General features: G+C 41.2%; 2 protein-coding genes across 3 annotated transcripts; both read right to left on the bottom strand.

The window, feature by feature from the left end:
* Positions 1 to 5066: 5066 nt before the first annotated feature.
* LOC124866350 (speriolin-like protein) lies at positions 5067 to 6705 on the bottom strand. Its single transcript, XM_047362101.1, has 4 exons — positions 6467 to 6705; positions 5868 to 6071; positions 5667 to 5791; positions 5067 to 5456 (listed from the first exon to the last, which is right to left on the bottom strand). The coding sequence occupies exons 1-4, from the start codon at positions 6624 to 6626 to the stop codon at positions 5124 to 5126; spliced, it is 822 nt and encodes a 273-aa protein (XP_047218057.1). The 5' UTR covers positions 6627 to 6705; the 3' UTR covers positions 5067 to 5123.
* A 34-nt stretch (positions 6706 to 6739) lies between these two features.
* grinab (glutamate receptor, ionotropic, N-methyl D-aspartate-associated protein 1b (glutamate binding)) lies at positions 6740 to 14489 on the bottom strand. Of its 2 annotated transcripts, none has more exons than XM_047362100.1 (7): positions 14337 to 14489; positions 12559 to 12926; positions 12372 to 12475; positions 11235 to 11435; positions 10831 to 10959; positions 10590 to 10733; positions 6740 to 7631 (listed from the first exon to the last, which is right to left on the bottom strand). In XM_047362100.1, the coding sequence occupies exons 2-7, from the start codon at positions 12878 to 12880 to the stop codon at positions 7482 to 7484; spliced, it is 1050 nt and encodes a 349-aa protein (XP_047218056.1). In that variant the 5' UTR covers positions 12881 to 12926; positions 14337 to 14489; the 3' UTR covers positions 6740 to 7481. The 2 variants fall into 2 exon arrangements, with proteins under 2 accessions (XP_047218056.1, XP_047218055.1); XM_047362099.1 differs by having other exon boundaries at positions 12559 to 12887; positions 14337 to 14478.
* Between the last annotated feature and the right edge of the window lie 444 nt (positions 14490 to 14933).

Genomic DNA, 14933 nt, shown 5'->3' with positions numbered 1-14933 from the left:
GTGGTCATGCATCTGAGAATGGACTCTATCTGTTGGTTCATGCATTCAGTCTGTCCATTAGATTGGGGATGATAACCAGAAGTCAGGGAAACTTTGGCTCCGAGAACCAAACAAAACTGTTTCCAAACACGAGAGATAAATTGAGGACCACGGTCTGACAAAATGTCCTGAGGTATCACATGAAGGCGAAAAACAAGCTGAACCAACAGCTGGGCAGTGCGAAAAGCAGATGGGAGCTTTTGTTAAAGGTACCAGATGGCAGGACTTAGAAAAACGGTCAACAATGGTGAGAATGACTGTATTCCCTTTTGATATGGGTAAACCTGTAACAAAATCCAGAGCGATGTGAGACCAAGGGCGTTTGGGTGTACTGAGAGGCTGAAGTAAACCATAGGGAGGCTGGTTGCTCGATTTTTGTCTGGCACATACCGAACAAGCCTGTACATACTCAGTAACATCTTTATGAAGAGAAATGAGTGTTATGGTTCTGCTAACCCCTGGGTGTCCTGAGAATTTGGCGGTGTGAAACCAGCAGATGAGCCTAAACCTAACAGAGATAGGTACATACTTCCTGTTGGGAGGACCAGTCCCAGGGTCCAATTCGTTTTGTTGGGCATTATCAATGAGGTCCTCTACCTCCCAAACTAAAGCTCCAAAGGTCCAATGGGACGGCCGGGAAAGAGCATCCGGCTTGACGTTCTTGGAGCCTGGTGTGTAAGAAATGGAGAGATCAAAATGAGAGAAAAACAATGACCAACGTGATTGGCGGGTGTTCAGTCTCTTGGCCATTTGCAAGTAGGCCAGATTTTTGTGATCAGTCCATACTAAAATAGGGTGCTTAGCTCCCTCCAGCCAATGTCTCCACTCTTCGAGAGCTAGCTTAATAGCTAGCAGCTCCCTGTCCCCCACGTCATAATTCCTTTCGTTATTGAGACGACGGGAAAAAAAACCAAAACGCATGGGTGGAGTTTTCCATCTGTAACTGACTGCTGAGATAGTACGGCCCCAACACCTGTATCTGAGGCGTCTACCTCCAAATTAAACTGTCTGGAAGAATTGGGATGCACAAGAATGGGAGTTTGAGAAAACCTTTCTTTTAATGTCTGAAAAGCCTTGTCAGCTTCGGGTGTCCAGGAAAACACAATGTTTGTGGAGGTCAAGGCAGTGAGTGGTACGGCGATTAAACTAAAGCTCTTAATGAATCGCCGATAAAAGTTTGCAAATCCAAGGAACCGTTGTAGCTGCTTGCGAGAGTCTGGAACAGGCCACTCCAGCACGGCCTTGATCTTCTCAGGATCCGAGCGGACCTGTCCACCCTCCAGGATGTAACCCAAAAATGTAATTGAAGTCTTGTGGAATTCACATTTCTCGGCCTTTATAAACAAACTATTTTCCAAAAGTCTTTGTAGAACTAGACGGACGTGACGGGTGTGATCTTTAATGTCTTTAGAGTAGATCAAGATGTCATCCAGGTAGACAAATACAAAAATGTTCAAAAAGTCCCTAAGAACGTCATTGATGAAAGACTGAAAAACTGCAGGTGCATTGCTTAATCCAAACGGCATAACCAGATATTCAAAATTGCCCAACGGGGTTTTGAAAGCGGTCTTTCACTCATCCCCCTGGCGGATCCTAACTAAATAGTAGGCGTTACGGAGATCTAACTTAGAAAAAATGGTTGAACCGTGAACTGGTTCAAAAGCCGAGGACAGAAGAGGAAGTGGATATTTGTTTTTGACTGTAATTTGGTTTAACCCCCTATAGTTGATACAAGGGCGTAGAGAGCCATCTTTTTTCCCCACAAAGAAAAATCCAGCTCCAAGTGGGGATGAAGAGGGGCGAATTAATCCTGTCAGAGACTCATTAATATAGTCCACCATAACTTTTCTTTCTGGTCCTGAGATATGGTAAAGCCTACTGTAAAAACACTGATTTGATTGGCAGCGTCTCAGTCTTTCCTCTGGGGAAAGCTGAGTTCACCCAATCTGCATGGGTTCAGCCCCAGAATTCTGTGAGGCAGAAGTGGAGCGAATAGTTTCAGGTGTAGAGCTAGAGAAATGAGTCCTAACTGCACTCCGTTCTAATCGGGATCTTTTTATTTCTCTCATTCTGTTATCTAATTTTTCAGGATTCGGGGAAGTGACAATACGATAGTTGCTGGGAAACAGGAGAGGCTGAAGCGCCCTCTACTGCCGGGGTGGAGAAATTACTCAAGGTGTGCTGTAACAAGGAGGCTAGTTGTTCAATCTACTGATTGGTCTGTTTCTGCTGTTCAAACAGAGAACGGAAGGAAGAATCATGTGTTATGATTTGGTGGTGTTGTTCAGATAAAGTTCTCCTGAATGCTTCTGCTGGGTCTGGTTGGCCAGAGTGTTCTGTCATATTGGTGTTAACGGATCTGACCCACATGCAGAAAGCAATTCAGCAGACAAAGTTTTTCGGTGAAGAGTTTATTTATAGTGTAATGACGTGGGCAGGGAAACTGGAACCGGGAAACCAACTGTAAAATAAACAGGATGGTAAGCAGGGAATACTCAGGGTCAAAAACTAAAGAATAATAATTCAGCCTTACTGGGAAGATGGAATGATCCGGCACAGGGTGGAGGAGCAGAGAGACCAAATAGTTGTTTACCCGTGAGGTAGATGATGGTGGATAATGGTGTGCCAGAATGATAAGACGGTCCAGGGTTTTCAGAAGTTGGTGCAGTGGAAGGTGGAGGGTGGACAGGGTTCTTGAGTGGTAATCCAAAGAGCGAAGAATTCAGGAGGCTGCCAAATGGTGAGGTCCAATGAAGTAACGAGTGGTTACAGTTTTTGCTCATGGAGCTGGATAGCTTCCTTCCAGAAGTTGTTAATCCAGGCAGAGTTCCACACGACAAGGTAAGGTCAGGTTCTGGTAATCCTGCAAGGTAACAAAATTCAAATTACTAAAAGTTCAAGGCAAGAACAAGACAAGGTAATGTGGCTTGAGCTGTACAACTAAGGGACAACACTCTGGCAGGGAGTTGCTGGCAGCCTCCTCCTAATATACTCCTCAGTAGGTAATCAAGGGAATGATGAACACCTGTCACCTCTCCTCCAGGTTCCACGCCATCTAGGGGGTAAGCACAGTAAAGGCACCAAACAAACAGACAAAGCACAGATCCTGACAGTTGGTTAAGAAACAACCAATAACTGCATCATTGTCTGCAGCTAACAACTGAGTAACAGGTTAGAGCTTCGAACAATACATGGAGAATGACCTATCAGTCTTGTCTCTCTGGCATCCCCTGGCACTCTGTGGCATCCAGTGGCACCTTGTGGCATCCTCTGGCACCCTGTGGCAGAGTGTGAAGGTTCAATCAGCAGGGTAAGAGCACAGTTTTGCTCAAAATATTGAAATGCACACAACATTATGGGTTACATACCAGAGTTCAAAAGAGGACAAATTGTTGGTGCACGTCTTGCTGGCGCATCTGTGACCAAGACAGCAAGTCTTTGTGATGTATCAAGAGCCACGGTATCCAGGGTAATGTCAGCATACCACCATGAAGGACGAACCACATCCAACAGGATTAACTGTGGACGCAAGAGGAAGCTGTCTGAAAGGGATGTTTGGGTGCTAACCCGGATTGTATCCAAAAAACATAAAACCACGGCTGCCCAAATCACGACAGAATTAAATGTGCACCTCAACTCTCCTGTTTCCACCAGAACTGTCCGTCGGGAGCTCCACAGGGTCAATATACATGGCCGGGCTGCTATAGCCAAACCTTTGGTCACTCATGCCAATGCCAAACGTCGGTTTCAATGGTGCAAGGAGCGCAAATCTTGGGCTGTGGACAATGTGAAACATGTATTGTTCTCTGATGAGTCCACCTTTACTGTTTTCCCCACGGTGTGGAGAAGCCCCAAAGAAGCGTACCACCCAGACTGTTGCATGCCCAGAGTGAAGCATGGGGGTGGATCAGTGATGGTTTGGGCTGCCATATCATGGCATTCCCTTGGCCCAATACTTGATCATTGTGGAAAGACGGATTCTTCATAAAATGAAGAACATTATGGAGGACCCTGAGCATCCTCTTCATGAGACTGTTCTACAACAACAGTGTCTTCAGTCAGAGGCTTCTTCAGATCTGCAAGACGGTACAGGAGATCCTTCCTGCCCACAGCCATCAGCATCTACAACGGCTCTTTGAAGAAACCTTCATAATGAGCTACAACAACATTTAATTTCCCTTTGGGATTAATAAAGTATTTTTTAATTGAATTGTGCTAGATGGGCGCGTCACTGCCAAGGACTACCGAACCATTCTTGAGGACCATGTGCATCCAATGGTTCAAACATTGTATCCTGAAGGCGGTGCCGTGTATCAGGATGACAATGCACCAATACACACAGCAAGACTGGTGAAAGATTGGTTTGATGAACATGAAAGTGAAGTTGAACATCTCCCATGGCCTGCACAGTCACCAGATCTAAATATTATTGAGCCACTTTGGGGTGTTTTGGAGGAGCGAGTCAGGAAACGTTTTCCTCCACCAGTATCACGTAGTGACCTGGTCACTATCCTGCAAGAAGAATGGCTTAAAATCCCTCTGACCACTGTGCAGGACTTGTATATGTCATTCCCAAGATGAATTGACGCTGTATTGGCCACAAAAGGAGGCCCTACACCATACTAATAAATTATTGTGGTCTAAAACCAGGTGTTTCAGTTTCATTGTCCAACCCCTGTATATGCCAACATAAAAAACACCAATGTCCTAAATAATTCCTAAAGACAAGTGTTGGTCTCATTCTGTTATGTAGCCATTGTCATTTTTTTTGCATGCTGCACTTTTCAGATTTGAATTTATTAAATCTTTTTAAAAGTCATTTTCCTTTCACATTACAATCCTCCACCGTTTTGTGTTGAAATATCACATAAGATTCCCCAAAAACACCCTCCCCTTCTGCAGTGCATTTCATAAGAAACTCTTTAGTATTTTATGTCTGTCCATGCATGTGTGCAACTTTACAAGCTAATCTGCTTGTAGGATGGCAAATGTATTTATTCTGCAAACTGAAATACACCAATACAATATTTCCCACATCTTATTTATTTCAGGAAGGTTTAAGTTCTCCAAGGTTGTGTTGATGACTACCATGCAAGGAGGGGCTTCTTGTCCTTAACTGCCATGTAGCAGAGACAAGAGAGCACCAGCAACAGGTCTTTCTGCAGTCTTCTTGGAGCGATGTTTTCTATGAGCTTCATCAAAAAATCTGGATTGTTGTATTCAGTCCCTTGGCTGCTGTGTTTACTCGGCCTCTCCTTCAAGATCCCATATGTATTGATAATAAATTCACAGAAAGGAGGGTGGAGAGCTGCTTTGTACTCGAATTGGCTGAGCTCCTCCATGAGGTCTGTATACCTCTTAGTGAGGTGGAGCTGATAGCCTTCATCCACCTTCCCTGTCAGAGGGTGTGTGCTCACCTGCAAGAGAGGCAGGAAGATTTAGTACTTCTTGCCTGGTCTTTTAATGGGGCATTTTCTAGTCTGTGTTCAAAATGTAGTAAAATGAGGAAGTTCTTGAGCCAAATAAAACCTTGAATTTCCACTCTTAGCTGTACATGAGCTAAGCAAATCCCTTCCAAGCATATTTTGAATTGATACCCACAGGTTTCCCACTGAGAAAGTTCTTACCTCAATGATCTTCTCTGGTATATTAAGGAGTGTGAACCCATACAACCTTTGATGAGCCTGGAACACATAGGACAGAATCCTCCTATCCAACTGATAGGCAATCTCCCCAAACAGCCTTGTTGAACCTGAAAATGAATAAATCCCTGAAACAAAATGCACAAACACATCTAATTCTTCTTAAAATCACTGTGAATGTGAGACCTATGACAGGAGGAGGAACATCAGCCTGGCTTTTCTGAAGCTCTGCTGCTTCTTCAGTATCTTTGAGCACCGAACTTTGAAGGAAAGACTTGAAGTTGACTGGAGATGATGTTCTGTGCTCCGGTTTGGATCTGGTCTGCTGCAGATTTCTCTTGAACTGTCGCTCATCAAAGTTGTTTTGCCACAGGCCTGAGGGTTTAATTCCTGGTGATGGTACATAAAATCTGTCATAGCATGGCAGAGACGGATCAGTGTGGTCTAGCTACAAATATGATTTAACCACTTCCTTCAATTTTTCATAAACGATCTGAAAAAAGACATTTGGGAAGACAAATAAAGAAAATGGCAATAGGTTTTTAAACAGGGTCATGCTTGGGCATCATTTTATTGCTGCTGTCAATCTATTTTATAATTTTTATTTGCCTTTAGAGTTGTAGATCATGACATCTATACAGGTATAAAGGGTCCTCCAAAACTCTTTAGTAATAAACACAAATAAATGAATGCAGTGGTTAAATTGAATTATCATTATATTGAGTAAACCACACGGCAACTAAACCAAGCCAAGGCTGCCACCTAACAGGAGAGGAACACCTTACCTGTCAAACCAGCCACTGAGTCGTCAGTGGTGCCTTGCAGCCTGGCTTTCAGATCACTGTTTTCCTGAAGCAACCTCACCATAGTCTGCAGATGATCATTTTCATGCATCAGTTGATCATTTTTGACCTGCAAGGCTGCTGGAAATTGTTCCAGGTTCATCCCGAGGCTTTTGGATACAGAGTCGAACCACAAACACAACAAACTGCCCAGATGCCAGCTGAATTGTCAAGGAATAAAATTGAATCAAAACATAATTACATACTCTGATAGAATGCATTTTTTGAATTTTATTCCATACAAAGAACAGGCAGGTTTACAAAAGTACTTAAGACATAAGAGCATCATAGAGAAAACACTGTAACATTTAAAACAGTACTTTGGAAAAACAGAAGAAATATATCACAACGACCACTTTGTAGTCACTCTTGGTAGTCACTAAAAAAGTTTTTAGCAGGGGTTTTACTTTTTCCTGTTGTCCCAGAGACTCGGCTCTAATGATTTTCCCCAAATGCCATTTTTTAGTCCTCATTCCTGCTGACAGCTTTTGAAAAACATCACTCTTGAACCTGCAAATTATTATTTATGGTCTTTGGTTGGTGAAGAAGTAATCTCAGACATTATCATACAGTCATACCAGCAGAAAACTCTGCATCAAAAACACTGATCTGTTAAAACTCCTTATGTAGCTGTGTGGAAGCCTCATTAAATGCTCTGCAGCTGGGACTGTTCTGTCAGATCTTTCCACTGTTGGTTATTTTCTACAGCGTGAGATAGAGCCTCATAAACATAAAAATATGATTTCAATATAAACAGGTTATACAAAGAGATCTGCAGTTATCAACAAAACAGCTACTGACAGTATCAATTAAAGAGAAGCATTTATAGAGGATGAACCAAAAGCAGCCTTTAACCATATGGTAAATACACACTAGAAAGAAAGTCGAAAGCTTTGATTAGGAAAACTCGCTTCTTTATGCAAATTCCAAATAATGTTCTGTCTGAGATTCCCTCCGCTCAACCTCTGGCTCTTCCGACAATAGCAAGAATGTAGAGGAAGATGTTGATGATGTCCGTGTACAGGTTGAGAGCGGCAAAGACGTATTCCTCTGGGCTCAGAGCGAGCTCCTTGTTGCCAAGCAGTAGCTGGGTGTCCACCGCCAAGAACTGAAAGGCACGAGGAGGTTCAACACAGGTCAAGCACGTCAATGTAGTGTCTAAATGTGTCAAAATTTAATCGCTATTAATTAAGATCTTCATGCATTAATCTCATCAAATCTGTAATATAAGTTGAAAGTTCCTCAGTACATTCCAGATCTTAACCTACTGTCATTTTATTATTGGCAGTTAACTGAAACAAAGACACCCCTTCTACTCAATCACATTTTGTCATTTTACAACCACAAATGTCAGTGCATTTTAATGTAGTTTTATGCAACCGATTAGGCTTCACAATATTCAGGAAAAAAGGTAATTGTGATACTTTATATTGCAATGATGATAGGGGTTGTCATTAACCCTTGCTTCTCTTTTTCACCATCACTCTCAGTGAGCCTTATTATCTCTGTCAGTAAAACCTATATCAGGTGTTTGTGCCAAAGGTAATAAAAGTCCTCTCAATTCACCAAATATATTATTGGCATGGAGAGCATGACGGCATGAGACCTGAAACACAATAAAGCACCAGATATTGCTTCTGAACGCTCTAATGATTGTGATTCTACATTGCATTCAACAATTGTTGCCTTGTAATAGATTGAACAGCTCTACGATAGACCAACAAAGAGTGCATAATTCTGGTGGAAGGAAAATGATACATGGCGTGTTTCGCATGCTTATGTATTCAACAGTCTGTATGAAATCCAGTGCAACCAACTGCCTACAGAAGTCACCTAAATATTAAACAGGGACCCTCTCAGACAGTTCAGGGAATGTGCTTTGACATTTCCACTGCCTCCAACCCTTATTTTCTCTGTAAATAACCTTTAGAACCTTTGAAAAGGACTGACAACAAGTTGTCTGGTTTTGAATACTCTAGGACTAGAGGCTGGCTTTAGCCTCCAGATGCAATTAATCTGGATTTTATCCTAACTCAAAACACCAGGAGATTATCTACTGTCAGTATATTAAGCGTTTACAACTTTTTAACAGAAAATCTGAACTATCCCTTTAAATAAATACAGAGGGTTTCTGTAAGTTCACTTTAAGACATTTTAAGAAGGTCCTGGATTCAAATCCCATCCTAGGGTCTTTCTGCATCTAGTTTGCATGGTCTCCACGTGCATGTGTGGGTTCTCTGCAGGTACTCCGGCTTCCTCCCCACTTCTCGCCCAATGAATGAGGGAGATAGACACTATTTTTAGGCAAAAACCGTGAAGAGAAATGTAAACATAAGCAAAGAGAAACAACAAGTAAAAATATGGGATTTTTTTGTTGCAAAATTTGTGATGAAAACTAGACTACACCAGACAGAAGTTGCAACCACAGAGTTTGAAAGTTCATGTAGAAACCTTCTGAGGTAATAAGAGGGTTTGAACCCAACACCTTACAGATTTCACAATGCTGCAATAACAGAACCTCTCAACCCCTCTCCTCCCTGTAGCATCATTTGACCAAAACAAGTAGCTGATGCTGGAAGTTTGAAACTCTGCTAACATGGCGAGAACATCCAGAAAAAACCCCCAAGAAAACATGCAACCCTCTTTCACCGACGAGCCAAACATCAAAGAGTCGTTCTGAGGTGCTTTCTCTATAAACCAGGACAGGAAACGGTGTTCTGTCGGCCTAAACTCCCCCGTCGAGGTGTGCAGTTCTAAACCACGCAACGCTTCGTAAACGTTAATCATCTGACGGCGGAGTTGGCTACTAAATAGTGAAGCTATTAAACAAAGCAGTCTGCCGCCCTCCAGCACTCCTCCATTTAGCTGTAAAGGCACTGGAGGCTAATGTGGCTAATGAGAACTCAGGTTATGGTGGAGCCAAATTGAAGCTGACATTTATAGCAGAAAAAGTAGGAACCCATAGCAACCTACCCTGCTGCCATAGTTGATCACTATAGGAAATATTCAGCAAAATTAGCAGAAAGAAAGAAATTGTACAGGGCTGCTGTTGAACACATTTGTATGCACCAGATCCATTTTAGTATAGATTTATCCTTTATTTGCCCCTCAGTATCAACATCAAATTGACAGGCAAATAGTAGCAAACAGTGTCATACTAAAGACAAGCGTATTATTATGAAATATAATAATCACACGACTGATTAAAAAGGTAAACGCTTCCATTAAGGATACTGACACTTATGCCAAGTCTTATCTCATTTCCTGCTTTGCCAAACAGGGAAGTGACACTTTTAAATGACACATTTTTGAAACAAGGGTTGAATTGTCCCTTACTTAATGGTTTTACCATAATTAAGAAAGTTAAATTAATTCCAATTTGACACCATTTGATCAATACTCCAAATGTGTCTTTTAGTTGTCAATCATCTGTGGATTTTGAGTTAGGGTTTCTTTTTCCATCGTCTTTTGTTTGTTCTGAGGATATTCTATTTCTGTCTATATCTTTTGTTTGTATGCTAAACTGAAAAGATAAAATTAAAGTTATCAAAAAAAAAAAATGTAATTAATAATTTTTGTTCTCAACTAGAACTGTTCTGGGGACTCCTCTGGAGATCATTGTGCAAAGAAGGATTCTTCATAAAATGAAGAACATTATGGAGAACCCTGAGCATCCTCTTCATGAGACTGTCCTACAACAACAGAGTGTCTTCAGTCAGAGGCTTCTTCAGATCTGCTGTAAGACGGAGCGCTACAGGAGATCCTTCCTGCCCACAGCCATCAGCATCTACAACAGCTCTTTGAGGAAACCTTCATAATATGAGCTATAACAACATTTAATTTCCCTTTGGGATTAATAAAGTATTTTTGAATTGAATTGAATTGAATTGAAAGAACCCTGTGCCTTCAAAACCTACTTTTTACCACCACAACATTAATAGAAAAAAAGTTTGCACAGATTTCTTTGAGGGTTTTAGTTTTAGGTTGGCTAGTCAGTAGCCACAAACAGCCTTCAAATAGTGAATCAGATGTCTCTTTCTTATATGTGAGAAAACAAAGGACTTACTGCAGTGAAGAGTAGAGCTCCCAGCCCAGCATAGACAATCTGCAGGATGATGTTTTGAAGGAAGATGCAGAGGATGCTGAAGAAGATTAGGACCAGAAAACAGACAAAAAGCACGCCGTAGCAGGAAGTAAAGTCGTACTTGGTCTGTGGGCCAGAAACAAGATTAGCAATTATATTACAGCCATTCCTCTGTGAAGTCAAAAAACTGGACTGAAATGTGGGGAAGCTGAGGGATACGAACCTGCATGGAGAAAATGACCACTGTGAAACACACGACTGCAGTGATTCCCACTGCCATGATCACAGACTCTGTTTTGTGGAAACTGGCGATGGTACCCACCATGTAGGACATGCTGAGAGTCAGGACAGACTGGAAACCAGACAAATACTGTACATCAGCACTGATCCACCCATTAAAAACATTATTTAAACATATTTAAGGAGTAGAACAGAAACACAGCTTCATATGTGGTTTAATTACATTAAGCCCATACTGGTCTTTTTATGAAAACACCAACTCAAACTGCAATCTGTACTTTTTTCCCAGAAGCAGTCCAAAAATCAACATAAAACACCACTCAACTTCCTGTGATGAAACCACCTCTGCCTCATGTGTTTCCAGTTGCAAAAATCAGTCTGTCTTACTAGTGCCACCAGATTCCAGGGGTGTCTCCGGCGGACGTTTCCGCAGCAGCTGATCACACAGATTGACACGAAGAACACGGCGTAGGACAAGAAGTACGTCCAGGTGTTTCGCAGGACAAAAACCTTCACTTCTTTCACAAAGGTGAAAATGGCCACAAACGCAAACGTCACCATGAGCTGGGCAGTTAACACCAAGTATACCTGCAGATAAAACCCCCCCAAAAAAAGAGAATATATTAGAGCTGCAAAATATAAAAGATTGGAATCATCATTACAATATTGCAAAGGACTGCTTGGATGTAATATTTGACAGGCTGTTATATTTCAAGAGCCATGTATCCCAATAATATATTTGGCAAAAGGGTGGACTTTCTGCACCCTGGATCTGACTGAGATGCCAAAGCTTTCGGAGGATAACAGGAACATTATGATGATGGGGGAGGAGGAGCGAGAGCTAGCAGAATAAGACATAATTGCAATCGATATTGTCATTGCAGTATTCCAAGATGACGCCACAACTGCATATTTTCACAATATCCAGCAGCCCTTGAAGCAATATTTGCCTAAATTAGTGTAATTTTTGTAGTGAACTTTCTTATTTCACAAAATGTTACACGGCTTTGCCAACTTCTCTTTATAAAGTAACACAGATATAATGTGCTAGTATAGGTTGCTTAATACGTTGAGCTATCTGCTCAGGAAGTGATCCCGCAGTCGGCTCTTAAACAGACAGGCTGCTTGCCGCTTCCCAACTGGAGATACATTAATAAGACTGATCCTCTTCATTCATTTCTACACAATGATTGCCAACGTCTGTCTTTCCAAACAGCTGAATATATCTTTCTTTTAAGCAAAGGCGTCAGGATACAGCAACATGTGGGAGAGGTGCATTTTATACTTTCTTTCACATCACATCAAAAGGAATTGTTCGATGAAAAATTAGGGCAGTTTTGAAACAGGTTTTTAGCCTTGGTATGTATACCTTGATACCAGCAACCAGCCCATACCCATTTTACACTGCTGTGTCAATCTTTTTTTTTTAAGTTATCCAGGAACATCCAGTTTTTGGAGGAGAGTGATTGGTTAAGAACTGTTCTTAAAAGACTGTTTTAAGTTTTGTGATTTACTTGTACTTACCTTCCTAATAAAGGCCCTTCTTATGCTCTTGTTGTCCAACCCAAAATCAAAGTCTTGATTCTCACTGAAGGCTGGAGGAGCCTCCTCGCTGTGGTAAGGATTACCTAAAATTACAAATAATAATAATAATCAAACTGATGTATGGATTCTACCACGACAATGTAATGACAGGTGTAGGCGCACTCACCACTGTAGGTGTCAACAAAGCCTGGGGCAGGTGGGGAATACGGTGGGGCATTTTCTGGATAACCCTGGTAAATGGGGTTGACATAGCCTGAGCTTCCATCTTGTGGTTTCAGTGCTGCCCCGTAGATTCCGGGGATGACCGGCGCGAAGGCGACCGGTGGAGGAGGGTAAGGTAGGCCACCAGGTGCAAGGACGCCGCCGCCGGGCACCTCGGGGCCTGGTACGTTGACGCCAAACACGGCAGGAAAATTAGGATTGCCGGGGCCAAGAGGCTGAGAGGAACCCACCTCCACGGGAGTGTAATCGGCCTTCTCGGTGGTCATCCCTGCCCTTATATCGGGAGGAGAGTATGACAAGAGCGTTGGAAAACTGGAGGCAAAATAATTTAACGGAGAAAAAAGAAAATAATGTTATGGCAGGTCGATAATGAGGACGACGATGATGGGCTGAAGAACCCACAAAAAAAAAAGAGAACTAACGTCAGCGAGGTCACGTGAAAGCCATCACTTCCGGTGATGCGCACTATTGAGTTCTACCGTTCGATGCGTTTCCCCTACCGGTTGCGTCTTGTCATGACACCCCTGCGTTCCTACAAGAGTTTTACGGCCAGGAAAGATACCCTCATGGTGCATTCAACTACACCTCGTACACTACATCACCAGTATTGAAATCACTATAAAACTAATCAAAATTCTGTTATTAGCAAATTTCACCACACTTCTATTCAATACCTCTTAAACAACATCCTTGGCCATTTTAAAACCGCATTATTGTTGTATATTAGTTTTATTGAATGACTGAATCTAACTCAAACAGTATCTACATGATTAGCTAATAAAGAAAATGAATACAGCAGCATGTTTGGATAATATTTTTTTAACAATGTTAGCAACACAGTTTGGACATAAAAGACATATAAGTGAGAATTATACAAACAAATGAGCAAAACCAAAGGGATTAGTATATAAAGTATATAGTTGTTATATAATGTAAGTGGGCAACTGAATATTTGTGTAAGTTTATGAGTATGAGTGCGCATGGGGAAAATAAATAAAAGTTATGGTTCTGTTATAGCTTTTAAATTTTAGTGCACCACTCCAAAATAATAAGTGGTCACCATCAGGCCCCCCATTTCAAAACGTTCTGGAGGAGCCCCTGTCTGGAAAAGGTCAAGGATGTTATGAAATGTTAAGAAAGGCCTTTTTAGGAATTTAATGAATAAAAATGATTTCGTTTAATTTTGATATAATTTCTAAACAGGTCATCATTGTACTTGAATAGAATTCACCATATAGTTAAAACGAGGCCGTAAAACACTGTGTATACGCGCAGCTAGTGGGGAAAGACATTGAATAGACACAACACCTGCAAATGGCAAAATCAGAAATTGAAACCATTCCGAGCAGTTGAACATGTGGTCTGCACTTTGCAACACAACAACTATATCTGTTTTAAAGCTTAACAGCAGTTTAAGCACGATTTTACACACAATTTTAGACACAACTTTAATACCAATAAGTCCACACTGTTACGGTGTTTTAAACATCCATGAGTGTGACAGAGTATCGCGAGGTTTACATATTAGGCAAAATATTTTATTTTTTTTCACTCTCATGTCAAGATACGACTTTTACATATTTAAAAAGCCAGGCAATTAAAGTTCAACTGACTGAAACTAATACAAAAATACTTTTAGTTGATGCTCACATTTGGTTTTACTGTTATACCAGCGGTTTCCACAAGGAAAACAAAAAGTGAGATTAGTAAAAGAGTACTTACATTGAAGAGAATAAAAACGGCCTTCACACTGTCAGATGACTTGTTTCGCAAATTGCCTAACTTTTTAGAAATCTGACAGAAAACCGTAGACTGGCGATATGAAACTTCCGCTTCTCATGTGAACAGCTGTTGCATTAAAGTTAAATGAAAAAGATAGGAAATATGGGAATTATTACCAGCACATCAACAGTTTAAGAGCATTAGCTCTTAGAACTAGCCACATTAGTGGGACAATGGCTAAGTCACTTAAAATGTAACGTATTAAAAAATTAGCTACTCATTACCTACATTTTGGATTTTTTAGGAATTAGAATCCATTTGTAGTAGATGAGCTCATATTTCTCTGTATTTTTGGCAAATTCAAATTATTACCCAATAGCTTGTTGGCATATTCTTTGACTTTTTTGTCTGCATTTACAAAATGAAGCAAACGCTTTTTTTTTTTACATGTTTTTAAGATAAGGAAATTAGGTAGTTACGATTATTTCTACTTGACTTGAACGTAGCATGGTCTGTTGGTGTGTTCAAGTGGTTTTAGCTCCGCCTCAAATGGTTCAGTGGAATCGAAAGTGAGATACACCAATGAATGCATGTGAT

Source organism: Girardinichthys multiradiatus, chromosome 3 (assembly GCF_021462225.1).
Source record: "Girardinichthys multiradiatus isolate DD_20200921_A chromosome 3, DD_fGirMul_XY1, whole genome shotgun sequence".
NCBI classification, from domain to species: domain Eukaryota; kingdom Metazoa; phylum Chordata; class Actinopteri; order Cyprinodontiformes; family Goodeidae; genus Girardinichthys; species Girardinichthys multiradiatus.
This window is presented reverse-complemented; position numbering and strand designations above follow the sequence as displayed.

Coding starts and splice junctions, on each gene's coding strand:
- LOC124866350 (XM_047362101.1), bottom strand. CDS start 6,626: ATGAACCTGGAACAATTTCCAGCAGCCTTGCAGGTCAAAAATGATCAA. Junction 5,792..5,867: donor TGTTCCTCCTCCTGTCATAG/GTCTCACATTCA, acceptor ATTCATTTTCAG/GTTCAACAAGGCTGTTTGGG. Junction 5,457..5,666: donor TACCAGAGAAGATCATTGAG/GTAAGAACTTTC, acceptor CCTCTCTTGCAG/GTGAGCACACACCCTCTGAC.
- grinab (XM_047362099.1), bottom strand. Junction 12,476..12,558: donor CTTTGTTGACACCTACAGTG/GTGAGTGCGCCT, acceptor TTGTAATTTTAG/GTAATCCTTACCACAGCGAG. Junction 10,960..11,234: donor CCTGGAATCTGGTGGCACTA/GTAAGACAGACT, acceptor TCTGGTTTCCAG/TCTGTCCTGACTCTCAGCAT.